The sequence below is a fragment of the Aethalodelphis obliquidens genome, unplaced genomic scaffold, assembly GCF_003676395.1.
Source record: "Aethalodelphis obliquidens isolate GAN/ISIS:26980383/991018 unplaced genomic scaffold, ASM367639v1 scaffold41, whole genome shotgun sequence".
Classification (NCBI taxonomy): Eukaryota; Metazoa; Chordata; class Mammalia; order Artiodactyla; family Delphinidae; genus Aethalodelphis; species Aethalodelphis obliquidens.
In genome coordinates this window covers 3,326,080-3,352,798 of record NW_020837985.1, presented here as the reverse complement: position 1 = coordinate 3,352,798, position 26,719 = coordinate 3,326,080, and the positions used below count along the sequence as shown (strand labels likewise).

General features: G+C 39.5%; 1 protein-coding gene across 6 annotated transcripts in view; it reads left to right on the top strand.

Annotated features, from left to right (window-relative positions):
* Positions 1–26,719, top strand: part of WASHC5 (WASH complex subunit 5) — a 54,534-nt gene that overhangs the window by 10,366 nt on the left and 17,449 nt on the right. For all 6 annotated transcript variants that reach the window (XR_003438354.1, XM_027132421.1, XM_027132423.1 and 3 more), the window contains 14 exons: positions 2,039–2,191; positions 3,669–3,782; positions 5,244–5,415; positions 9,828–9,955; positions 11,066–11,195; positions 15,052–15,164; positions 16,679–16,845; positions 16,923–16,998; positions 18,102–18,212; positions 19,171–19,311; positions 20,361–20,441; positions 23,978–24,079; positions 24,819–24,998; positions 26,247–26,371. Coding sequence is in view for 5 of the 6 variants with exons in the window: in XM_027132421.1 (XP_026988222.1) it covers positions 2,039–2,191; positions 3,669–3,782; positions 5,244–5,415; positions 9,828–9,955; positions 11,066–11,195; positions 15,052–15,164; positions 16,679–16,845; positions 16,923–16,998; positions 18,102–18,212; positions 19,171–19,311; positions 20,361–20,441; positions 23,978–24,079; positions 24,819–24,998; positions 26,247–26,371 (1,793 nt within the window). In the remaining variant the exon portion in view is untranslated. The remainder of the gene's footprint in view (positions 1–2,038; positions 2,192–3,668; positions 3,783–5,243; positions 5,416–9,827; positions 9,956–11,065; positions 11,196–15,051; positions 15,165–16,678; positions 16,846–16,922; positions 16,999–18,101; positions 18,213–19,170; positions 19,312–20,360; positions 20,442–23,977; positions 24,080–24,818; positions 24,999–26,246; positions 26,372–26,719) is intronic.

Here is a 26,719-nt window from a genome sequence, read left to right as displayed (position 1 = left end):
AGGCGTTCAGTTAAGAAATGATTGCTGAGTGTGCAGTATGTGGCTGTCCGTGTGCTTGGTGCTGGGGATCCATTGCTGAAGAAGGCAGGCCCTGGTCCCTACTCATAATGAGCTTGTAGCTGAAGAAAGAAGACAGACAAAAGAATTCCAGTAAAGCCAGATGGGTGTTATCTTAGGGGAAGTGCAGCGTGTTGTGAAGCATGTGACAGGGGCAGCAAGATTGCAACAGGTGACAAAGGGGATATCCGGGCAGCCCAGGCAAATGAGGCAGCATGAGCAGGGTTGGAAAGGCTCACTTTCCTCTCCAGTATGTGTACCATTCACTCACTCAAAATGGTACCAGAGAAAGTTACCATTTGCCTTCATTTTCCTAAAGAAAACATAATTTTAGGTATTATATATATTTTTTCTTACTAGAAGAGAGTAAAGAGTTGGACCTGTGATAACTGGATATCATTTATTACAGAGCACACCTGTTCTGTACAGTTCTTAGGTAGCCTGCTAGTTTTTTGTATGAACATGTTAAGTGTAAATAAAGAGTTTTTGGTTGTTATTTGTTTTGTTTGGTTTTTTAAGACAACTCAAAATGAGGAGCTACCTGCAGATACCAGGTCTCCATAATATTTGTTGCCATTTATTGAGAATTCAACATGAACCAGAATCATAGGAGGTTTTTTTCAAATACTGTTTTCTCTATTTTTCACAATAATCTTTCAAAATAGACAGCACTATCCTCATGTTGCTGTTGAGAAAAATAAGGCTTAGAGAGCTTACATAATTTTCACAACATCACATAAGTAGGCAGCAGAACCATAATTTGATTGCAGGCTTGTATGACTTCAAAGCCCACGCTGTTTCTTTACTGCCTCTCGTTAACCCTTCTATTAACTCTTCTGCCTCTTAGGTGGTCCATTTTGCCCATATCTCAAGGGAGTGTGTTTCAATTTTCTCCTTGCCCTGTGACCTCTATTAACACCGGGGTTGAGCTGTGGTTGTGCTGTGTGTCCACCCCTCTCTCTACCCTCCACCTCCTCTGTCCCTAGCTGATTGGACCAGGGCCAGTCACTTGACCCAAGATGGATCAGATTCCCTGTCTCCAGGTAATTTGGAATTGGGCCTGAGAAACAATTTCTGGACATGGGTTTACTCACAACATGCAAGACTTGGAGTTTGGGCAGCCTCATTCTGCCATGTGATAGAGAACAGTCTGGAGAGAGAGAAAAATTGAGCAAGCACATCCAGGGGAGAAACAGTGAAGGCTTTCTGGTTCGAAGCTCCAGCCCCATCCCAGGACCCGACCACATTCCTGCCCGCGGGCTCCATGAGGCATTGCTGTGTCTGTCCTTGTAATAATTTCCTCCCTTTCTGCTCATGGTCCTCGAGGCGCCATGTACTACGTGGAGCCAGAGATTCCTAATACATGAGGCAATGGAGCCCTGGGACTCAGCAGCCTATGAAAGACAGAGAGAAGCAGAGCACAAAGCATGCAGCCTGAGAAGAGAGAGTGGTGTCTGGGAAACCAGAGGAGGAGAGAATTTCATTCCTCAGAGAATTTAAGTGAGAGTGCTAAAAAGAGTCCATTGAACTAGCTGACTGTGAGGTTATGAGTGGCCCTAGGGAGTTCCATTGAGGTAACGGTGGAGATCAAATGTCAGTGAGTTGAAGAATAAACAGGAGGTGAGAGCACCAGTGAGTGTGGAATCTGTCAGTTCTAAGAGCTTGTCTGTGATGGGAGAGACTCAGAAATGGACAACTAGTGGGAGACGCAGGGTTACATTTTTTAAATTTTTTTTAGGGAAAAGAGTTAGAATTGCAGCAGAGTCAAGGGTAGTCAAGAGAATGTCATGTGGCTAGAGATAAGAAAGAAGGCGCTGGTTCCCAATGCCATAATCCGAGAATTGTTTCCAGTGCCCGGCATCCTCAAAGGAGACGGACTTTTGAGAGGCTGATGTGTCCTAGAACTAGGTCATTTATTTGGCACATGTAAGTTCAGCTGTTGCTAACATCTGCCTCTCCTGGTCTGGTCTCTGTCTTGCAGGTCTCAGCGTATCCATTGCCAGAACATCGGAGCACAGCTCTGGCAAATCAGGCCGCCATGTTGTATGTAATTCTCTACTTTGAGCCTTCCATTCTTCATACCCATCAAGCAAAAATGAGAGAGATAGTGGATAAATACTTTCCAGATAATTGGGCAAGTATTGCTATTAGTCTTTTTTTTCTCTATGATAAGCTTGCCGGAGAACTGATTTTTCCATTCTTTTGGCCTGTAATCCAAAGGTCATAATGTTGAAATAATGAAACATAAACTCACTTAAGTAAAATTACTTTAAGCCTGTCGAGAATTTTATAAATCAGGAAGGAATAAATCAGCCAGTAAAATTTCCTGAAGCTTCCATTTGTGTTTTTTTTCTTTACATGGATAGTCTCAAGGTAAAACCTCGTGTTAAAATGTATCTCGCTTTAGCTACTGAGATTCAACTAAGTTACATAAGCATTTCTTTATTCTTTTCTATTTTATGAATCTAAGCTATCAGAATTTACCTAATTTGTCACTTTGTGAATAGGAATTGCACATTTATAGTAAGTTTTATCTATAAGCTAATGTTAATGGGGCCAAGGTTTACATTACTGCAAGGATGTGCTTGTAACTTTTTAAACATTATTTCACTTAAAACTATTAATTCTTAAAGGTTTAAGACTGACATTGTACTTAATATGTATGAAATGTTTTCTTTGCACATAGAGGTTTTAACAGAGGACAGTGAATTGGATCACGTCCTCAGGGAGCAGATTTTATTTCACTTCTTACCAGCTATTATGAGGGGCCTGAATGAGGAGCTTTACTGGGGAGAAGAGCAGCCTACAATTAGGAGATGATGCTTCCTATCCACAAATGAATCATACCCATGTGCTGGGAGTTGAGTAGCCAAGAGGAAAGTTCCGAGAGTCTGGCTTCGTTTGCCTAAGCTTAACAAAGAGGTTCTGTCCATAATGCTATACTCAGAAACACTTTTAGTATTAAGGAAGGTCAAAGTCCAATTACATGATACTTACAAGATACATTCCTGAAAAAGCACCCTGGCACGCTGAAAATAAAGGAATTTTTAAAAATAAATAAATAAAATAAAAGATATGCCAGACAAATGCCAACCAATAAAAAGCTAGTGAGAAAATATTAGACCCCAAAGAGTTTTAAAGGAGACTATTAATAGGGATAAAGAGGAACTGCATATAATTTTAAAAAGAATGAATGTGAAACACAATGCCACTCTGCTCACAGAAATTTGGGGGACAAGTTTAGTTTGATTTTAAGAGTGTAAAGATGAGATGAAAATGTTTGGGAAAACCCCTACTCCAGTCAAAGTATCTACTTTTCTTTCCCCTTTCATTTTTGTTCATCCAAGGAATCCTACACACAGCAGTTTGAAAGGAAAACCTTGTTTTAGTTATTTTCCCATGAATAGCAACATTTAATAGTCACTCTTGTTCCCAAGTGCTCATAAGGAAAACCACTTCCCTGTATATTTGGAAAATCTTGGTTTTTCACTGGAACGGCATTTAAACTTGAAGGAGTGGGTGATGTCTTCTATAACTTTGTATTTTCCCAGCCCCTTGCTTTGAAGCGAGTAGATATTTAACAAATACTGAACGATTGTCTCTTCTTTCAGGTAATTAGTATTTACATGGGGATCACAGTTAATCTAGCAGATGCTTGGGAACCCTACAAAGCTGCAAAAACTGCTTTAAACAATACCCTGGACCTTTCAAACGTCAGAGAACAGGTAGGTTCTGGCTAATCGGGAGGATTCTCAAACAACTGCACACCAGCTTTAATGGCGTAGGAAACGAGCTAAGTAGATTTCCTAAGCGATTTGGAAGATGCCCACATAGACATTTTAGTGCAGTGATTAATGAAAGGTGAATTTTGCACATCGGAATAAGAGAGGTAATTGTAGAATTTTAACTTATGTGGGCTGTATAAATTGGAGACCTGGATCCTGAGGAAGAGTCAACACCCTAAAATGAACCAGTGTGACATCTGGCCCCAGGTGACTTCATTTACTCCTGCTTAAAGACTGTCCTCATGGACAGAGCTCCCTTCACTAGTAGCTAGAATTTTAATGTTTTCGTCAGTAGGATGAGTGTTGAAGATGGTAACTGGATGTGGACAATACACCCTTTCACTGTAATTTAAGCTCATCATTTCGGGTGTGTGAAGTAAGCAACAAGACTAAAGACAGGCATCTCCTTAAAGTTGAAATGGCTATATTCTGTCTCTGATGAGAACCCAGGGCAAAAGGAAATAAATATCTGAGTATACAGAAGAATCAAAATAAAATCTTTTTATTGGGGAGCATACTTGATATTTCTAAACAGTGATTATCTTCCTCAGCCTATCTGTCTGAGTTTTTGAGTTTCCAAATGTGCATAGAATAATACTGACTCAAGGAACTTCAGCATGTTTTATTCAAGCAAATTGAATTCCATAAATAATGCACAAAATAATTTCAGTTTTGGCACATCCCCTAGAAATATATTAGAGAAAGTGGCGCTCCCATACTTACTGGCCCCAGAGCGTTAATTTTTCATGACTGAAATTCCTTTCCAAAATCACATCTTCTCGTTCATGACTTTACAAGAAGTTCTTCAGAGGCTTCCAGTGCCACATCTTGTGGTTGTTTTAAGCTAACCTGACTAGGTTAATGATGTTTACCATTTAACTCTTGCTTTAGGTAAAGCAGAATGACCAAATTTCCAAAAAGGCTGGTCAGTTTTGATATGCTGAGATGTATTTCTTTTGTTAAGCTTTTATATGTAGAAACTCACCTTTTGAGTATTTCTGCTCTGCTCTGCCTTGTTAGTCGATAATAATAGGAAGAATGGTCCATTTAGCTTCTGCCTTTGTGTCTCTTTCCATCCAAGTTACGAATAGAAGCGACACCAGGAGCCAGCGACTCCAGTTCTCCAGTTTACGTTTGAAGAGACCAGTACTCAGAGGTTAAATCCAAAGTCACACCAATATTTCTAGATGTTAGTCTCTCAATTCTAAGTCCAGTGCTCTTTTCAAAAATATCCAATAAGCCACTTGCCTTTGAGCCTTATCAACTACAGTCCGTGTGCTGTTTGTCTCACATAGAAATGTTACTATTTGTCGAGGGATTCTTTTGAGTGTGATTCACTTTCAAGATAAGTGATTCTCTCTTTCTCTGAAATGTAATTCAGGTCTTTTTTTCTTTTCACAGGCAAGCAGATACGCTACTGTCAGCGAAAGGGCGCACGCACAAGCGCAGCAGTTCCTGAAAGAAGGTTGTTTGAGGGAGGATCTGGTTCTGGATAACATCCCGAGGCTTCTGAACTGCCTGAGAGACTGCAATGTCACCATTCGATGGCTGATGCTTCATACCGCAGACTCAGGTAACACACGAAAAGGTGTGACCATCTGTATTCATCCCTATATAGCCGTCCGAACCCAGATCTGCTGCGTGATGCAAAGTGGTTTAGCCCTTCAATGAGAATCAAGCTGCTTTTCTAAGTTAGTCATTTTTGTGTCAATTTGGATAAAGCAGTGGCCCACCTGAACAGCCCCTGTGTCAGGTCCTGTTAGGTGCTTGGGAATATGAGGAAATTTACCTCCCAAGTTTGAGGAGCTTGTCACTGGTCAGACTGAGGAGATCAGATGTCTACATATGAAAAAGTATAGCTGCAGGTCTGTAGTAGGCAGAATAATGGCTTCCCACCCCACCCTCCCGAAGATGTCCATGGCCTAGTCCCTGGAACCTGTGGGCATGTTAAATTACATGGCAAAGGGGGATTCAAGTTGCAGGTGGAATTCATGTTGCTAATTAGCTGACCTTAAAGAAAGGAGATTATCCCAGTGGGCCCAGCATAATTACAAGTGTCCTTAAACTGGGATATCCTTAAACTGGACTCTTCTGGAAGCAGAAGAGTCAGAACTAGACAGATGGCATCATGAAAAAGACTCAGTAGACCATTGCTGGCTTTAAAGATGGAAAGGGCCACAAGCAAAGGAGTCCAGGCAGCTTCTAGATGCTGGAAAAGACAAAAAAACCGTTTTCCCCTGGAGCCTCCAAAAAAGAACACAGCCCTGCTGCTACCTTGATTTTAGCCTAGTGAAACCCATTCCGATTTCTCACCTCTGGAACTGTGAGAGAATAAATTTGTGTCATTTTTAGGCCACTGAGTTTATGGTAATTTGTTACAGCTGCAATAGGAAACTAATACAAGGGCCAGGGCAGCACCTAACAGCCAGATGTGTAACATAGTTGGTAGGATTTGAGTCCGGAGCCCAGAGCAGAAGAGAAACATTGCTTGGGGTAGAAGGGCAGAGGTGGTCTAACAAGGCTCCACAGAGGAGACAGGAACTGACTAGCCCTTGATAGGATTTTATAGTAAAAAGCAGAAGAAATTCTAGTCTGGGGAAATGATGGAAGAAAAGTATGATTTTGGAAGGACAGAGAAACATGGCTGCATTTTGCTGAGGAACTGGCTAGACCCGGGTGCTTAATTATGGTAGATGGGGTCTTAATCTTTTCTGGGTCATGACCCTCTCTGAGACCCTATTAGCCATCAGACTCAGGAGCTTTTCTGCCGCACGGCTTTCAGAATCCTAGTTCCCCAACCAGGGACTGAACCCGGGCCTGTGGCAGTGAAATTGCAGAGTCCTAACCACTGGACCGCCAGGGAATTCCCTAAACCCATGAGTTTAAAACCCCTGGTTTAATAGTACAAAATTAAGTAGGTTGGACTAATACCTGAGCTTATTCGGAGCTGACCCAGTCCTCATACTTAGTAAATGCTCGATCAATATTAATTACTAAAGAGTTCCCTCCCCCAGAGCTGCACACTCCTTCCCCTAAGAGTGGTGTCACTTAGCAGCTCTGGAAAGCCAAGCCTCTGCTTTTTGTTTTTCACTCAGCTAACTTTCCTTGAGCACCTACCCTGGTCCCACTTTCAACACCTCCTTGTTCTTTCAAGTAAGACTGTGTCTCTCAAAGAAAAACTGTCCACACGCCAGATAATCCTGCAGCCTACCTCGGTAACACAGTAGCCCCGTCTCCCAAACCGTCCAGGCAAGATGCCCTTGACGCTTCCTCTAGCTGCCGCCTGTCTCCGCATCCTGTGAGTGGTCAGCAGTGAGAACAGCAGGTGGACTTCTTCATCCTTCATCTCTTTGAAAATGTGGAATTTCTCTTCAGCCTTCCCTCTTCACACCAGAAATCTCCAGCTTCTCAAATCTTTCCCACAAATGCTGCTTTCCAGTTTTGTTTTTTTCATCATTTCGATTCTTGGCCTAGATCTCTCTCCAGTTTACTCTCAGCATGAATACAGGGCCGAATCATCTAGTGGACTAGTCTTTAATTAGTCGAGTTTATGTTTAACATGAAATCCAGTCCTAATTTGAGGATTTTACTACGTTGACTCAGCTTGTAATCTTCTTTACCAAAAGTCTTACATTCTGAAGCATATAAACAATTCGAGCCCTCTCTTTATCCTGTCGTAAAGGCAACTGTGGGTTTCTAGTGACTCAGCCTCCTCTTTGTCTTCTGGACAACTGTGCCTGACAGCCGTGCATACATTCTGGAAGCCAGCGGTCTCCTGGATTTGTGCCCCTGCCAGGGACAGCCTCGGCTTGCCAGGTTCTCTGCTTTTCAGCCACATCTGTTTCCATTTCTGAGCTGGCAATTGTCTGACCTGATTGCACAAGGTCAGAGTTTACAAGAATCAAATGATTTGTCTATCTGGCTGTGAGTCATATGTGGGGAAAGTAACTGCTTATTTAGCTTTCATGGTGTTTTGGCCATGGCACGCAGAAAGGAAGGCGCAGATTTCTCGTATTCCCTCCTGTTAACTCTCTGCAGCTAATTGTTAATGCACAGTGATGTCTCCTGTGCAAAAATGAAAGCAAATTAGTATCAGAAGGTTTCTTGTTGAATTAGAGTTAATATAAAGACAAGTGGAACTCCTTCCAAGTTTGTTTTTTTTTCTGTTTTTTTTTTTTTTTTTAAGTTAGGCAAACATGAAGCTGAAAAATTGTCTCTGTGTGATCAGTGTCATCAGTGCCAATATATTTCTTCCTAGGGAGTTCTGGAGAATGCATGGTAAATCAGAACTCTGCAGTTTCCCGTGAAAACTGAGCCGTCCTCCAGGTTGTCATGAGTCTCCTTCCGATGGAGTAACTTGGAAATCAATATGTAAAATAGCGTTGCTCAGGCTTCACCGTGACTGAAGCACCAAAAACACTACTGACATGTGCTCGGAAAGCATGGTCGTTCTGTACCTGCCGGACCTCCTAAGATGCTGATGGGGGGGCTGGAAAGCAGGAATGAGCACGGGTGATATTAGAGCAACTATCAGGGTCCTTGTACCTTATCAGCTGTGAACTTTCTGACAGTGTTTATTGTCTTAAAGTTTTTATTTTGACTTTATTTGCAATCTAAGTAGCTTTTACTTGTAAACATTTTACCTTATCCTATTTTATTTTTTTTCTTACATAAATAATTGACCCCGTAAACCAATTTCAGCAAATATCAGTATTTCTTAGCCTATATACTTTTTAAACATAATGTTTATTTTATCTGAAATGATTTAGCTTGGCAACTGAGATGCTGACCAGGGAATCAAGACATCTGGTGTCTTATCCCTGGGTCATCACTGCCTAATTTTGTGAACTTGGCCTAGTAGCCATAAGCTCTCTGGCTGAGAGGGGTCTAGGTGGTAGATAATCCAGAAAGCTCTGAGTGCCAGTCATGCCTTTACAAAGAGCAGAATGGTCTCAGGTCTGGTTCTTCCTGTTTGGAGGTGCCACAGCTTTGTGTGGGTAACCCTGCTTCCATGTCGTATCAGTGGTCCCCAAGACCACCCCAGGTTCGATGCTTTACTAGACTCGGCATATAGTAGTATTTATGGCGATGGTTTGTAACAGGAAAAAGATAGAAAGCAAAATCAGCAGAGGGAAAAGGTGCCTGAGGTGAAGTCCAGAGGAAACCAGGCACAAGCTTTTAAGAGTTCTCTCCTGATGGAGTCAGACAGGATGCATTTAATTCCCCTAGCAATGAGTTGTGGTAGTATGTGTGAAATGTTGTCAACCAGGGAAACTCATTAGAAACTCAGTGCCCAGGATTTTATTGGGGGCTCATCAAGGCAGCCTCTACCTGGCAGGAAACAAAATTCCAAACTCCCAGAGGAAAGCAGGTGTTCATAATAAACCACATTGTACAAAGAGTTAAAGCATGGTGGGCCATTCTTACCAGTTCTCAACATGGTGGGAACTCTTCCAAAATCCACATTCCCTAATGCCAGCCAAGAGCCGGCCTTGCAAACAAGCCTTTTTGAAGACGGCAGTCTTGGGCCTGCTGTGTTAAATCTTTTCTGCACACCTGTCCGTAGTTGAATGGCAGAGATCAATGCTTAAAACAAAGGCAGCTTCAAACAGGACACAAGGAGGCCACGCACTTAGGAAATGGTGACAAAAGGCTCGACCCATCATATTGGACAATCGATAATAAACCACCCACACAACGCTTAAAAAATTTGGCAACACTGTGCTCAGTTTGCTTTTTTCATTCAACAATACATCACGATGACATTCCATGTCAGATTCAATGTCATATTTAACCGTTCAGTTGTGCATACTCCATAGCATAGGTGTAATATAATTTATTTTACGACCTATTATTGATATACATTTTGCTTGTTACTTTTTAAATGCTTAAAAGGGAAATGAAAGTATTTAAGAATTCATCTTATTTATTATAGATATTTTCTACACATTTAATAAATTGGAAACTCTTTTCTCCCATGTCTAGCCTGTGACCCAAACAACAAACGCCTTCGTCAAATCAAGGACCAGATTCTAACAGACTCTAGGTACAATCCCAAGATCCTCTTTCAATTGCTGTTGGATACTGCACAATTTGAGTTTATACTCAAAGAGGTAAAAATATTGAATGAATAATCACCAAAGTCTTAGTTTTTTTATGCTTAAAAATTTTTTTAAAGATTAGGATTTTATAGCTGTGTCTCTGATTCAGGCTACAGATTCTAGCTGTCTGGGATCATTCTTATAGGAAAAGAACAGGATTAAACAACAAGCATTTAGTGCCTACTGTCATTAGGGATACAGTGATAGGAAAAAATGCACCAGATGGTGGAAGTTACAGTCTAATGAGGCATGCGGACAGTAATCAGAGAATTACACAAATGAAAATGAGTAAAAGCAGGTATACGCTCTATAGGAGAGGAACATAGGTCTCTGGGTACCTAAAATAAAGGATCCTGTCCTAGCTTTGACAGCTTCCCTGAGAAGAGAAGCAAGAGTTTCAGAAGGGAGCTGAGGAAGGAACCTGTTAGTTAGCTAAGACAAAGATGGGGGAGCATGATGAAGAACATCCCAGCGAGAGGACAGATTATGTCTAAGTCCTCTTGGGTAGGGAAGAGCCTGGCCAGTTCAAGGATCTGAGAGACCAGTTGGCTGCAGGGGAGAGAATGCAAGAGAAAGGTGGTAGGAAGTGAGGTTGACAGGTGGGCAGCCTGCGCTGGGCCTTGCGGGGTGTTAGTCTTCATCTTAAAAGCCACGAGAACCTGTTGGAAAGGGCCTAAGTAGGGTGGTAGTTTGCATTTTAACAAGGTTGACCTAAGGACCTTGAGGATTTGAGTTCAGTCAAGGAAATTCTGGGCTTGGTCTCTTACTCCTAAAAAAGCCTCTATGGACATAATAAAAATCACAGACGCCTGGGAATGTCCAGGTTCTGTAAAAGTAACTTTGGGGGTTTGGATCAGGTGGCCTCAGGAACTAGCCCTAGACATTAATGCCAATTCAGAACCAACACTCGCCTTGCCTCAGTTGGTCTGAGAGCCACTGTCTTAGAGATGGTCTAGCTTTTGCCCCCCAATTTGTATAAAGTAGTAATGCTTAAGAGGTGGCATCAGACTGATGTCAGGCACCTATTTTTATAATAAATTGGGTTTCGCTCAGGCTTTCTTAGTAAACTGCCTAAGCTGGATTTTCTCTTAAATCAGTAAATCTCTTCTGTCTCTTCAACAGATGTTCAAGCAAATGCTTTCAGAAAAGCAGGCCAAATGGGAACATTACAAGAAGGAGGGCTCAGAGCGGATGACGGAGCTTGCTGATGTCTTTTCAGGAGTGAAACCCCTAACCAGAGTGGAGAAAAATGGTAATTGCTGAAGAGGAGTTATTGGTGTGTTTGAAAAGTATACACAGATTATTAGAAACTAGCAGAGTAAAAAGTCATTACTGTGTCCTCATTATATGCTGGGATGTTGCTAATGAAGATCAGAAGTTTAGTTTTGGTTGCTCTAGCCTTGTGCTCCCTTGGGCAATCTCATATTCTCTCTGGACTTCAGGTTTCTTATCTTTGAAGTAAGAGGTTGGGCTAAATCATGGGTTCTTGTACTCCGGTTCATAAATACAATAGTATTTTATAGAGTCATATCCTCCCCCTACCACCATAGTATGCAGAACTGGTGTGTCATTAGTGTGTAATTTTATGTGCATGGGGATGGGGGCATAACTTTCATGATCTTCTCAGGATACTTCACCCAAGAATATTACCAACTGCTAACATAAATGATATCTTAAGAGTCTTGTGTTCAGTCCTATTTGGTTCTTCTTCACTGACGCATCTGCCATCTAGTGGCACAAGTGGGGACCTGCAGACTGTTTTGAAACAACATAGCTCAAGTTTTACTTTAACAATTTTAATCTTGCCTCTTTTAGGAAATTTTATCTGTAGGAAAATTGTGGTATCACTTCAAATTTTTGAAGGCTCCTGTCCTATAGATAGGATCCTTTCAAATTGCCCCTGAAAAACCATTCTGAATTTTAAGGTGACAAATTATTTTTTTTGATGCTTAATATTTGTTTTCACTGTCAAATTTATTTCCGATAAAGTTAATTATACAGTATAATTGATGAATAATATAGATTTTTATTTTAAAAAGCTTCACTATTGTTAATACAAGCTTATGACTATTGTATTTGATTTATTTGTTGCTGGTCAAAAAATATGTCCAAATTTCATTAATATTCCTATTGGAAAAACTAGAGCAGTTTTTAGTGGTGTGATATAAATTGGCAACATGTTTTGCAGGTCAGCATATTGTATCTAAAAAACAAAGAATCACCAGGACCAATCTAACCAGATTAGTTGTCTAATCAGACACATTAATCTGTATTCTAGTCTCTTTTAAGTTCTTATAAATACCAGCAATGTTTCAAAGCTTATTCAAAACAATATCTTATACTTTTTTGGCTCTATAGCATATTTCAGTTAGGAAGTACTTTCACAGATATTTCTCATTTGATCCTTAGAACCCTGTGAGATAAACATCTTTATTATTTTATAATCACTTGCCGAGGGTAACAAAGGTCCAGAGCCTGTATCTCACTCATTACCTCCTATGTTCTTTTAGCTACTCCATAGCTGTCCCTCAGTCCTACAAAAAATCTTTAAAATTATAGCTAATTCTTTATGTCAGTTCTTAAAATAACTTAGATTATAAGCCCTTAAGTGCTTTTATTAAAGTGAAATCATTCCATTGATAAAACAAAAAACCTTTACAGAATCAACTTGGTGAAGTGAAAAGAGCGAAGCCTTTGACGGTTTGCACGTCCTGGCTCTTCCATTTAGTAACTGTGTGACGCAGCAGAGGGTTCTTAATATCTCTGGGCATCAGCTTCCTCATCTGAGAAATGGCTTTTAATTCCTACTCCATAGATTTTTGTGAAAATTAAATGAGACTAAGCTTAAAACTTGGCCTGATTCACTGAGGGTCCTCAGAGCATGTTAACGGCCTTCCCCATCTCTGCCTTGAGAAATGCCTGGCTGGTTAGCAAATGGCACCACCTAATCCATTCAGACTCCCCACAACTCACCACTCACACTTCACTCTCCTGCATGTTGGTCCCTCTTTGCCCTCCAAGACGCGCCATTGTCATTTTGCCCCAAAGCCTCTGCTCATGTCTGTCTCTTCATCTAGGGACAGATTTTCCCTCTCCCTCCCTCTGCCTGTCCAGACCTCTACCCATCCTCTTAACTCTGTGTCACATCCTTCACTTCCTTCCTGACTCCTCCCCACCTGGACTACTGTCTTTGCACACATCAGTTTACAACATTTATTGGGTGGGCCAAAAGGTTTGTTCAGTTTTTCCCGTAAGGTGGCTCTAGTAGCACTTAGTTGTCTTTAACTTCATTTGAAACAATTTTGTTAGATTGTATGTGACACCTGTCACATCAGCATGCATTTAAAAAAACACATACAAATTGGTGAATTTTTGAATAGCCATTTTAATATTGAAGATGGAAGAAAAACAACATTTGTGGCATATTATGTTTCAAGAAAGGTATGAAACACAACTGAAACGCACAAAAAGGTTTGTGCAGTTATGGAGAAGGTACTGTGGCTGATCGAACGTGTCAAAAGTGGTTTGCAGAGTTCCGTGCTGGAGATTTCTCTCTGGATGATGCTCCGCAGTCAGGTAGACCAGTTGGTTCAATAGCAATCAAATGGAAACAATAATTGAGAACAATCAACGTTTTACCACACGGGAGATAGCCGACATACTCAGAATATCCAAATCAAGAGTTGAAAGTCTGGGCTTCCCTGGTGGTGCAGTGCTTAAGAATCCACCTGCCAATGCAGGGGACATGGGTTCCAGCCCTGGTCCGGGAAGATCCCACATGCCACAGAGCAGCTAAGCCCGTGCGCCACAACTGCTGAGCCTGCACTCTAGAGCCCGCTAGCCACAACTGCTGAGCCCATGTGCCACAACTACTGAAGCCCGTGCTCCTAGAGCCCATGCTCCGCAACAAGAGAAGCCACCGCAGTGAGAAGCCTGTGCACCACAACGAAGAGTAGCCCCCGCTCACCGCAACTAGAGAAAGCCCACGCACAGCAACGAAGACTCAAGGCAGCCAAAAATAAATCAATTTAAAACAAAAAAAGTTGAAAGTCATTTGCACCAGCTTGGTTATGTGAATCGCTTTGATGTTTGGGTTCCACATAAGTGAAGCAAAAAGAACTTTCTTGACCATATTTCCACATACAATTCTCTACTGAAATGTAATGAAAACGTTCCGTTTTTAAAACAAATTGTGATGGGCAATGAAAAGTGGATACTGTATAATAATGTGGAATGGAAGAGATCGTGGGGCAAGCGAAATGAACCACCACCAACCACACCAAAGGCCGGTCTTCATCCAAAGAAGGTGATGTTGTGTATATGGTGGGATTGGAAGGGAATCTTCTATTATGAGCTCCTTCTGGAAAACCAAATGATTAATGCCAGCAAATACTGCTCCCAATTAGACTAACTGAAAGTGGCACTCGACGAAAAGTGTCCAGAATTAGTCAACAGAAAGCGCATAATCTTCCATCAGGATAACTCAAGACCATATGTTTCTTTGATGACCAGGCAAAAACTGTTACAGCTTGGCTGGGAAGTTCTGATTCATCTGCCATATTCACCTGGCATTGCACCTTTGGATTTCCCTTTATTTCGGTCTTTACAAAATTCTCTTAATGGAAAAAATTTCAGTTCCCTGGAAGACTGTAAAAGGCACCTGGAACAGTTCTTTGCTCAAAAACAGAGAAAGTTCTGGGAAGATGGAATTATGAAGTTGCCTGAAAATTGGCAGAAAGTAGTGGAACAGAAGTGTGATTACATTGTTCAATAAAGTTCTTGGTGAAAATGAAAAATGTGTCTTTTATTTTTACTTAAAAAACCAAAGGCACTTTTTGGCCCACCCAAAACTTGGGCCTTTAACCCTTTTCTGCCAGGTGTTATAAACTAAGCTATTTATATAGAAAGTTTCATCTCTTCTACTAGGTCACGTGCCCGAGGCATTTTTGTTGTTATTGTTTGGAAAATTCCTAAGACCAATGTTAGGTACATAGTAAAAGCTCTGTGACTAAGAGCTAGATTTGTAAAGGATTACTTAATTAAATTCAAAGCCACCACTGCAGGAATTCTGGGATTTCAGTAGTCTTTTCTTGTTTCTGTATTAATAGAAAATCTTCAAGCTTGGTTCAGAGAGATCTCAAAACAAATATTGTCTTTAAATTATGATGATTCTACTGCTGCGGGCAGAAAAACTGTGCAACTAATACAGGCTTTGGAAGAGGTAAGGCAAGTCTTTTTAAATGACAGTTCTCGGATCATGAATCATATTTTTTGACCTACCCAGGAGTCTGCTCCTGGAAATATATTTAAGAGAATATTTTATCAGAAGCAAAAGCAATATAAATTAATGTGTTCACTGTAATATTATATGCAGTGCCCTAAAATTGCGAAAATAATTAAATGACAATAATAAAGAGAATGGTAGTAAAAATTATGATACTTCAATTTGCAGGAACATGTAGTCTTGGAAAAAAAATTATGAAGACAGTATAGAAACATTGGGAAAACTGTGGTAAGGAGGTAAAAGCAAAAACAAAATTGCACTGTATGCGCTACTTTTAGGTTTGTAAAAAGTGTGTGCCTTGGGGAGAAAACCTAGAAAGGGATGGATACACAAAAATGAGAATAGTTGTATAACGATCATATGCTTTTAAAGTGATGTATTCTTTCTGAAAAAAAGTTTCCTTTTATCTACTTAAAAATGATTGTACAAAAAAAAGGAATTATACCTCCACACTCCTTTTTTTTTTTTATAATATCCTTTTTTGTATTTTTAAAATTTTGACCACACCACGTGGCTTGCGGGATCTCAGTTCCCCGACCTGGGATTGAACCCAGGCCACAGCAGTAAAAGCGCCAAATCCTAACCACCAGGGAATTCCTATACCTCCACACTCTTAAAAGTTTAATTGTATGTTTAACCAGGAAAATAAACAAAAACATCAGAACAATAAACATATAGATTATATGAAACATCATCCATCCTCGTCTGGAACCCTTTCCAATTGATATAAGTGTACATTAAGACTTTTTTCACTTGCAAGACTTTCTTATAGGCTCTTTCTTACTTTTGCAAGGATTTTAGGATGGCCACTATTATAGCAACACAGTATAATGCTCCATTGTTAGCATGCCAGTTTCCCTAGCTATTCCAGAACAATTGCTCACTTGTGCTATTTCTATTTTGGTTGTTTTTTGGATTTTCTAGTCTATAGTACCACTATAAGCAACTTTGTAAATCTCTGATACTTTTTCTCTTTTGCATTATTTCTTTTGGCATATAGCCCAGGCCCCTTGAATTATGTACTTAAAATGTCAAAACGCTGTGGAATCATTATTTTGTTTTAAAGAGCCCATCAAAAGAACTTAAAGATGTGCAAGTGCCAGCACCTTGGTTGTGATGTGACTTATTTTGTTTTTTAACAATCCTGCAAATTTTCAGAATTAGAAGGATTTTTCAATACATGTTTATTGATACTGAAATGGAAAATGGGAATATTTGCTTATTACGTCATATATGTACAGGATAAGAAATTGTGGAACATTTTCTAATCTCAGAAATTATGCATTGTTTTCTGACTTGGCTTATACATTTCTGAAATTATAATTTGAAATTAAAATTTTGCCAAGACATTCTTAGTAAGTAGTGCGCTTTATTGGAAGTGTTTTCAAGGAAAAGTGGACACTATACAGGCCATTCAGAATTTTAAAATCCAGTGTGTTTATGTAACTCAGGTTCAAGAATTTCACCAGTTGGAATCAAATCTGCAAGTGTGTCAATTTCTTGCTGATACTCGCAAGTTTCTCCACCAAATGATCCGAACCATTAACATTAAAGAGGAGGTCCTGATCACAATGCAGATCGTTGGGGACCTTTCTTTTGCTTGGCAGTTAATTGACAGGTAACATGGACAGCCTGGCATTTGTCCTCAATGAAGGCCATTATGAATGTTTCCTTACTATTTATCTCTTTTTACAGTTTCACATCTATCATGCAAGAGAGCATAAGGGTAAACCCATCCATGGTCACTAAACTCAGAGCTACATTCCTAAAGGTAAGCAGATAACAGTGAGATTGCATTCTCAGTTACTAGGGAAGAGTTGGCCTTCATTATTACCTCATTCATTAATTCAGTTCAAGATTTCACCCTTTTAGAAAGTTGGTTAATTTAAGTATTTTTATAGACTGAAAATTGTTAGGAAGTTTTTCATGAGAGCATAGTTGCAAAAGATGCCAGAAATAACGTTTGAATTAATAATAGAAGTTAGAGTGTCTTAGAGAAAATTGTTTTTAAATGAAGAAATAGATTTTTTTAAAGTTTTACAGGATACTAAAAATGTGTGTCCTATGGGTCCTTTATTCCCTAGACATGAATAAAATCCTTTTATTCATTTAAAAAAATTCTTGTTGAGCCTCTGCTACAATGTAGGATCTCCTCTAAAGGTTAGGGAATAATGTTAAACAACACGGGCATAGATTGGCCCTTCTCTCAAGGTAATTTCATTTCGTGATAAATGAACAAATAATTTACTCAGTGTCTTCTGATGGAATTACCATATATATCAATTCTGAGGTGCACTTTCATATTTTAACATCTCTGTAATTGGGATGTGTTGTATAATTGATGGCATATCATAGTTGTCGGCATGTTTTTTCTTTTTGAGCAGTGCATAAAATAATGGCACTTCTTACAAGCCGTGTCATCTTAGATTAGACTCAGTATGGTAGTCCATCAATCAGAATGTCTGATTTCCATAGAGGAGTAGCTGCCTTCTGTAGCTCAGTGGCTCAAATTTGAGCATGCAGGAGAATCACCTGGAAGGCTTGTCACAGCCCAGATTGCTGGGCCCCAGCCCCGGAGTTTCTGATTAAGTAAATCTGCGTGGGGCAGAGAATCAGCATCTCTGACAAGGTTTCAGGTGATGCTGTTGCTGCTGGTCCAGGGACCACAATTTGAGAACCACTGCCGTAGCAGATGACTGTCGCTTTAAAAAATTGTATCTTGTCAGAAACTATGAATGACACTGATGAAGTTCAGTAGTTGCTCTCTTTTGGGCAAAGCCCAAGAGTTTTGTTGTATGTTACTGTTTCTGGAAAAAGAGAGATTTCTAGGACTTTTTGAAACAGAGAAACAGATACATCTTATTTTCCTTCCAGCTTGCCTCTGCCCTTGACCTGCCCCTTCTTCGTATTAATCAAGCAAATAGCCCTGACCTTCTCAGTGTATCTCAATATTATTCTGGCGAATTGGTGTCCTATGTGAGAAAGGTAAGAAATGCATCAAGATGATGTTTATTTTAATGGCAAACTAACTGCTGTTTTAAATACAAACGATGTGCTTGGGACCCTGAAAAAAGTACACCTGTGTTCCTTTCCCTTATCCTTTTTTTTTTAATTGAAGTATAGTTAATTTACAATGTTGTGTTAGCCTCAGGTGTACAGGAAAGTGCTTCAATTTTACATATATATAGGTTATTTCAAGACATTGAATATAGTTCCCTGCAGCAGGTCCTTGTTATTTATCTGTTTTATACATAGTAGTGTTGTATACCTTTCCCTTATTCTTAATTTAATTCCAGAAATTTGCAATACCTGAAAATAAACTTATTCTTAACCAGTACTGTGGATGTGCAGCTGTGTTTTTACTTTCAAAGAACTTTCATACCTATTTTTTAAATGCTGATGGTATTAGCCCCCATTTTATAGGCGTAGAGATGGAGAAACAGAGATCTTGGTGACTTCTTCAAAGTCATAGTTGGTAAAAGAGCCAGATCTAGATCCGGCACATTCTAGTTGGAACTTAATCAAAGTTTTCAGGAGCACTTTGGTCCTTGCTTCAACAACTTATGGTGTAGCATAGAGCCAGACAGGCCTGGATTCAAAATTTTCCTGTGTCACATCCTAGCTGAGGGCTTTACAGCCAAGTTACTTAACATCTCTGAACCTCAGCCTTTTAGAAACTTGTAATGTGGAAATGATACATCTTTTGCATCATTTCTATGAGAATTAGCTCTATATCCTGTGAGCAATTAATGTTTGAAGGAAAGTAGCCCTGTGCCTGAGAGCAGTTGTTAAAATAGCTCTTGTGAGGCCCTTAGCAGCCCTTCCTGCAGACGAAGCGCTGTTCATATACACGGGCACTGTGCTTACTGTCATCATACCATTTACCAGCTAAGAAATAAAATAGAGGTTCGTTTGTTTTTTCCTCTTTTCCCTTTCATTAAAGGTTTTGCAGATCATTCCGGAAAGCATGTTTACTTCCCTTCTAAAGATCATAAAGCTTCAGACCCACGATATCATTGAAGTGCCGACCCGGCTGGACAAGGACAAGCTGAGGGACTATGCCCAGCTTGGCCCACGATATGAGGTGCTGTGTCCCTTTGACTTCTGCCTTTTGATTTTGAAACCCCCAAACCATGAAATAGCACAGGTCCGTGTCACCTGCCATATCCCCAGGGCCACCAGATCAATTCTGGTCTATTGATCTTTTTCCACACTCTCAACAATAACCAGGTTTTGCCATTTTAGTGCAATTATACCTTCATTCGTTAACTTGTCCTGGTGTCATTCACGGCCTCGCCTGCCAGAATGTTCTCAGAGGGAGTAGAGCTCAGCTGGTTACTTTTCTTTTGAATAGTCTCAGCACATCAACCTTTTTTCTCTTTGGGCTACATTGCCTAGACTTTTCCCATTCAGGTTCCTGCTTTGTACACAAAATCAGTGGCTCAAAGTAATCCATATTCCGTGAACCACTTCTTGCAGCCAGACTTTTAAGGCCGCTCCACAGTTAAGCAGCCTCAGAAATTGTTCTTCCCAAAACACCTCTGCTTTTCTTTTTCCCTGAACTTAAAGATGTGAAAAATAAAATCAAGTGAAATTTGAAAATGTGATAACAAGCATCAATTTCATATCCTCTGACACAGCTCCAAAAGTTACATCAGGAATTGAGATTGTCAAGCTCAGAATTTCTACATTGATTCTAACTCAAAAGTATAGCCTCAGTCAACCTTACCAATGTCTCCTGGTGTTGTTTGAAAAGAATGTGGATGGCAGTAGGAGATTACCTTCTCAGAATCCCCTTGAGCCTTTTCTTTTTGGAAGGGATCATCCATATCACTGAGTCCTGCTTTCATCTTATGCGTGAAATGCTGAGGCCCAAAGAAGGGGAAATGATTGGTCAAAGGGTAAAGAATGATTTAACATCTTCTGACTCAGTCACCCAGTATGTCTAACAGTGGTCAACACCACAGAACCTCATTTCTGACCAGGACGTGTATACACAGGTGTCCTAAAGCTGCACGCTGCTTCTCTTGTCTTTGCCCATTCCAGAACTGTTAGTCAATTATTTTAGCTTCCCATAGAAGTGATGGGTCGTTTATGAGAAGTACTTCATTAACCTCTTTTTCTTTGTTAAAGGTTGCCAAGCTTACTCATGCTATTTCCATTTTTACTGAAGGCATCTTAATGATGAAAACAACTTTGGTCGGCATCATCAAGGTAATGGTCTTAATGCTGGCCTTTGTGGCCCCATAGTAAGTCTTCGTCCTTTGGATTATTGCAGAATTTATCCTGTGGGGTAGTGTTACCATCTTATGCCTCTTGCTGTTTCACATGCAGCTTTCACATCTTCACTTTACTCATTTCACATCTTCACTTTACTCATTGACAGAGGAAAAGACAGCATTATAATCCTTATTTTTCATAACACCCAGGAGTTCCTTAACTCTAACAAAAATCTGTTTTATTGAATTTTTGTAATAACAAAGAAAACAAAATAGTTCAATTCCCTTAGGCAAAGTAGCTCGCTCAGTCACTGTTTCTCCCTTCCCTGCCTGCAGCCTTTCTTTCTTTTTAGTATTTTTATACCGCACTCCAGGTGCAGAGAGCTGAGATCATTGTACCCCTCTGACCACAGGCCATTGCCATCACTGAGGCATGCAAGCTCCTCTCTTATTTTTGTTCCTTCTCTTCTCCTGGATGCCCACGCCCATTCCCATGCCCCATAGCATCCACTCTATATGTTTGATTTCTTTCCATAAATATGCAAGTATCCTTATTTTTAGCAAGTGGTGTTATTTTATGTATGCACATGGTTTTGATTTATCTAAATCATATTCTTCTCTAAGTCTCATTCTTTTTCCAACTTTTCTCACTAGTTACTGCTCTGAAGTTAATTTATGTTGCTGTGGATCAGGTAGTTGGTTACTTCTTGCTGCTGCAGAGAATTCCACATTTTACTTAACTGTTCCCCAGGGCACAGACACCTATGTCACTCATTTTCACACCTGTGCTTCCTGTTATCATAAACAGCGTCGAGATGAGCATCTCTGAACTTGTTCCTAGCACAGACCTGTGTAAGAATTGCTCTGAAATCTGCTTGCCCAGGAGTGGGTCACTGAGTCTTAGGGCACATTTGTACTTACTTTGTCTCAATAATGCCAGAATGCCTCCTCACATGACTTGTTTCCTGTGTATCTTCCCCCATTTTTGCCAATACTTGCCATTATCCACTTTCTAATTTTTGTTCTCCAAAGGGGTCTAAGGTGGTATCTCATTGCTGTTTTAATTTGTAATTCTAAAATGACTAGTGATGTGATGTGACCCAGTCACACAGTTCATGGTGCTTTTATTTATTTTTCCATTTGTCTGATAATTAGCAAAATCTTAACATTTCCGATTTTTAAAAAAATTTCCATCGATATAACATTTGTGTTAATGAAATCCAAGAAAATAGAGGAAATGAACCTAAATAGAAACAGAACTTTACCATGTGGTTTCTGGAAATGTGTTAAAGAAATACCATTGTAGTCCTGGAATATTAATAGATTCTGTTAAACATGCTTTAGGCCTGGTGCCAGTTTAATTCAGTTGATATTCAGAGAGTAAGTACACACACAGGTTATCACTCCTAACTCATCCTTAAATGATGATAAATCCTAGGACCAGGTTAGTCTTAAATGCAAAGTGACCAGTAGGATGTAATAAAACCTAGTAATTAGCAATAATTATCAAAGAAAGGATTGCTTAAGAAAAATGTAAGGCTTTTGCCAGAATCTTTCAGATAATAAAAGCAGAGGGAATATCATCTTGACCTCATTCAAACTTAGTAGACTGTCTCTGCCAGTTTAACAACTCAGGGCTTTTTGTGGGATCCTGTGGCTTTCACTAATCTTTAACCTTTGAATGTTGAGGATCTATTTCAAACCCTTACAAAGAGTTTAAAATCACTTTAGTTAATATGACTTAAAATAAGTGAGATACACACAGGGATATACATATAATGTTCATTGTTAGATGTAGCCAAAAAAATAGAAATAACCTAGACATTTTATGAGTAAGAGAATGGCTAAATATATCATGGTGCATTCATACTGTGGATTGCTTTGCTGCCATTCAAAAGTAACTTGCCACTAGGAGATTTCCAAAACGTAAAGTGAAAAAAGCAATTGCAGAACAGTGTGTGTATGTATGTGTATGTATTATGATCCCATATAGTTTTTTAAATTAAATATATTTAAGGACAAATATGTATATAAATTAACAGAGGAAGGTCTGGAGGATCCAATGAAAACTATTAACTGTTGTTAACCACAGGGGGTGTGGACAGAACTGCGAGGAAGGGGCTGTGTGAAGGGGTCTTTCCCTTCCCTGGGAGCACTCCACAGATTGGTGGAAGTCTAGGAAGAATTGGGTAGAGCCATTTAAGACCATGAGATTCATAAAACATTTAACTCTTTTCCACTAAATCTGTTTTTATAAGGAATATTTCTTTGGAAACTTCATGTTACTTCTTTGATTTTGTTCTCATTGACTATGTTTATTTATAATTTACCTTTCTCTTGTAAAATAGAGCACAGATGCTGAAAGCTACAGAAACAATTATGTAGCTTGATCGGTTATTATAAAGTAAAGACCACTCATTCTCACCACCACTCAAGCCCAGAGATATAATTCAGCCACAGCTCCCACCGCAGGATCCTCCTCATGGGCCTTGACCTACTCCCAGTCTCTCTGTTTAGTTTTATTATCCAAAAATAAATTTCTAGACACTCTGGTTCAGACTTGCATTTCAAAAAATATACGTCTTTTAAGGCTGATTCACTCCTCAGATTTCTCCCTCATTCCTTTCTTTCCTTACAATTTGTCTATTGAAGAACCCAAGGCCTTTGACCTGTTATCTCTACAGTCTGGCTCTTACTGATTGCATGGTCACGCTGTAGTCCAACAAGTTCCTCTGGCTTTTGTATTTTCAGCAACTTTTTCATTCCAGTTATCTTCCTTGAAATTTAAATATTATCAAACCCAGATGGAACACATCAGTTGTCTTTATAACTTTTAAAATAATAGCTCTTGACAAATTTAAAAGTAAAAGAAACAAGTCTCAGGGAATTCAAAGGAGTGTGTTAAAACTATTTGATGTTTTATGGATTTGACAGGAGACTTTTTTAGGGAATAACAAAAGCTTTCTCATTACAGAAAAAAAGAATCAGCAAAATAAGCTATATAGTTAGATAGCAGAGTTGCTTTCCTGTTTTATCTCCCTAATTACTAACAGCATCCCAAGAATGCTGAAAGAAAAGAGAATTGTTAAATCTTCAGTGGTCCAACCCCAAACTTGATTTTGCTCATATGACTATAGATGCCCTCAGATAACTTCCATAGGAGACATGTGCACTGACTTCAGATGCAGGCCCTTCAATCTCCCACCTCCTCCTGTGATGAGAAGAGGCACTTTTAACTTTTAATGAAATGATTAAAATGTGAGGCAGTTTAAAACTTTCCATACCCATCATCTTTGAAATGTCATGTTGTAAAATTATCATGAATTTTACTGAGATAAACCAAGTCTTACAGAGGTGACAGGTTTTAATAATTCTATCCAAGCTGCACAAAATCAAAAAAGAAATCCTGATTGTCAAGTAATGAGATAGGAAAGTGCTCCCTTACGGACTCTGGAAACTATCTTTCTTCCGGATTTCTTCAGGACTGAGCTTTTCCTTCCTGGAATTTATTGCTTTTCGATTTGTACTTAGGTGGACCCAAAACAACTGCTGGAGGATGGAATAAGGAAGGAGCTGGTTAAGCGTGTGGCTTTTGCTCTTCATAGGGGATTGATCTTCAACCCTCGAGCCAAGGTACCAGATCACCAAAGTGGGTCTGTCCTTTCCCTCTACTCGGCTTGCAGAATGTTCTAGAACACCATTTTTAACTGTTATGAACAAGACCTTTCCTACCTTCTAACATATATCTACTATATCATGTTCAGTACAGTCAATTGATATGTTTTTTGATCCTATATTATAATCCATTCATATTATAAGAAAATCCTTTTTAAAACCAGTCCTTTCCTTCACCTGTTGATCCCCAAGTTTAAGAATTAAACTGATGTTTATGATTCCAGGTTCCTTCTCATAGCGAAAAGAATTTGTTAAACCTAAAACAGATTGGCACTATAAAGGCTGTAATTTTTTCTTTTGCTTGATCTTTCTGGGAATATGGTCATTTTTCTCAAGAGAAAAAGAATAGGCCTGAAATTTACATCTAGAGTACCTTTCACATCAGTAAATTCAATTTAAAATGTTTTAACTCTTAAGATTAGAGTCATCAAATGATATGAGAGAAATCACTGACATTCAGTTTTTATATATTCTTTTATATGAGGCTTTCTTTCCAAATGAATGAAATCTATTCTTTGCTGGATGTCTGGCATAAATTACCATTCCTCCTAGATGAGGTAGGAAATGAGTATTTCCAGAGCTGTCCCAAACCGTCACTGCGGTCTCTCACTTGGGGTATCCTTTAAAGTCTAATGTAGGTATTAGGGGGTGGCAGTCTATGACAATATAATAGGTTTCTGTTTCTTATTATGCACAGCCAAGTGAATTGATGCCAAAGCTGAAAGAGCTGGGAGCTACCATGGATGGGTTCCATCGTTCTTTTGAATACATTCAGGACTATGTCAACATTTACGGTCTGAAGATTTGGCAGGAGGAAGTATCTCGTATTATAAATTACAATGTGGAACAAGAGTGTAATAACTTCTTAAGAACAAAGGTATCTAAATAGATTTTAATATGCTTGACTCTATTTGTTACTTCTGACATGCCCCGTACGTGCCCCAAACCTCAGAAATGCCAACAACAAAGTTTATTTCAATAGTTACTAAAAATCAGTAACCACTACACAGTCACGAATACCTTCAGAAGCTGTGAGGGTCACAGAAAAGTTTATATGACACCTCACCTCTCGGAATTTACTGTCCTAAGGAGAAAGCAGACTTAATTAATTAAATGGCTACAGAATGAAGCTGTCTGGTGTAGTCGTTATAACTCGAGTGATCAGGAGTTCCAAAGAGTTAGGAGGTCAGCTGGGTTTGATCAGAGTGTATACCTAAGAGCAGAATTGCTGGGTCATTTAGTAATTCTGCATTTAACTTATAAACCACCAAACTGTTTCCCACAGTACCTGCACCATTTGTTCATTCCCACCAGTAGTGTCTGAGGGTTCTAGTTTTTCCACATCCTCTCCAACACTTGTTAATTTCCTTTTTTTTTTTTTTTTAAATTATAGCCATCCCAGTGTGTGTAAATGGCATCTCATTGTGGTTTTTTTTTTTTTTTTTTTGCGGTACGCGGGCCTCTCACTGTTGTGGCCTCCCCCATTGCGGAGCACAGGCTCCGGACGCGCAGGCTCAGCGGCCATGGCTCACGGGCCCAGCCGCTCCACAGCATGTGGGATCTTCCCGGACCGGGGCACGAACCCGTGTCCCCTGCATCGGTAGGCGGACTCCCAAGCACTGCGCCACCAGGGAAGCCCCATGTCTGTTTTTTTATTGGGTTACTTGAGCACCAAATTCTTAAGTGTCACCGCTGAGAAGACTGATTTTAGTTGGTAGTTAACAAGGAGCCACTCTGCAAGTTTTTAATTAGGTGACTGACATGATTCAGGTGACATTTTCAAAAGATTATGTATCTTCCAGCCTTATATTTTTGATTTTATTATTACATTGATACATGTTAACTTATAAGACAGAAAGCCAGAAATTCTTGTCTTTTTCCACTTCTCCTCAATCACTTCACTTTTTCAAAGATATTTCTTTTTTTATATATATTATATGTGGCGTTTCTGAGAGGCTATTAATACAATTTTGAAAATTTCTTCTTCAAAATCAAGGAGCATTTATATTCACTGTTCATGCAACATTGTCTTTGTAAAACTATGTGAGTAAAGGATAAGTAGGTTACCTTATCAAAGATGTACTAAATATTTATGTTCTTGGGGTTCTTTTTTTTTTTTTCCTAGATTCAAGACTGGCAAAGTATGTACCAGTCCACACATATTCCAATACCAAAGTTTACCCCTGTGGATGAGTCCGTAACATTTATTGGTAGACTCTGCAGAGAAATCTTGCGGATCACGGACCCAAAGTAGGTGTATCTGAATTCCACTGGGCTTTGAACGCCATGGACAGTGTCTCTCTAAACGTATATCACATCTACTTAGATCACACCCTTGTTCCTGCCACAATTGGAGCCTTTCTAATGGGTTTATTAACTTCACTTTTTCTGAGACTGCATGTTTTCCTCAGTGTGACTGAGGAGACCCCAGTCCAAAGACATATAGATGAAAACAATTATAAGGTCTGTTCGGCCACCTCTTATTTTAGTCTGCTTCTCTTGCTTTCCAGCTGACATTTTACTCACTTGGGTTTGTGGACTCTCTGGTTTAATTAAAACTTTTAAAATTCCAAATTGCTCCTCTGTGCCTGTGTACCT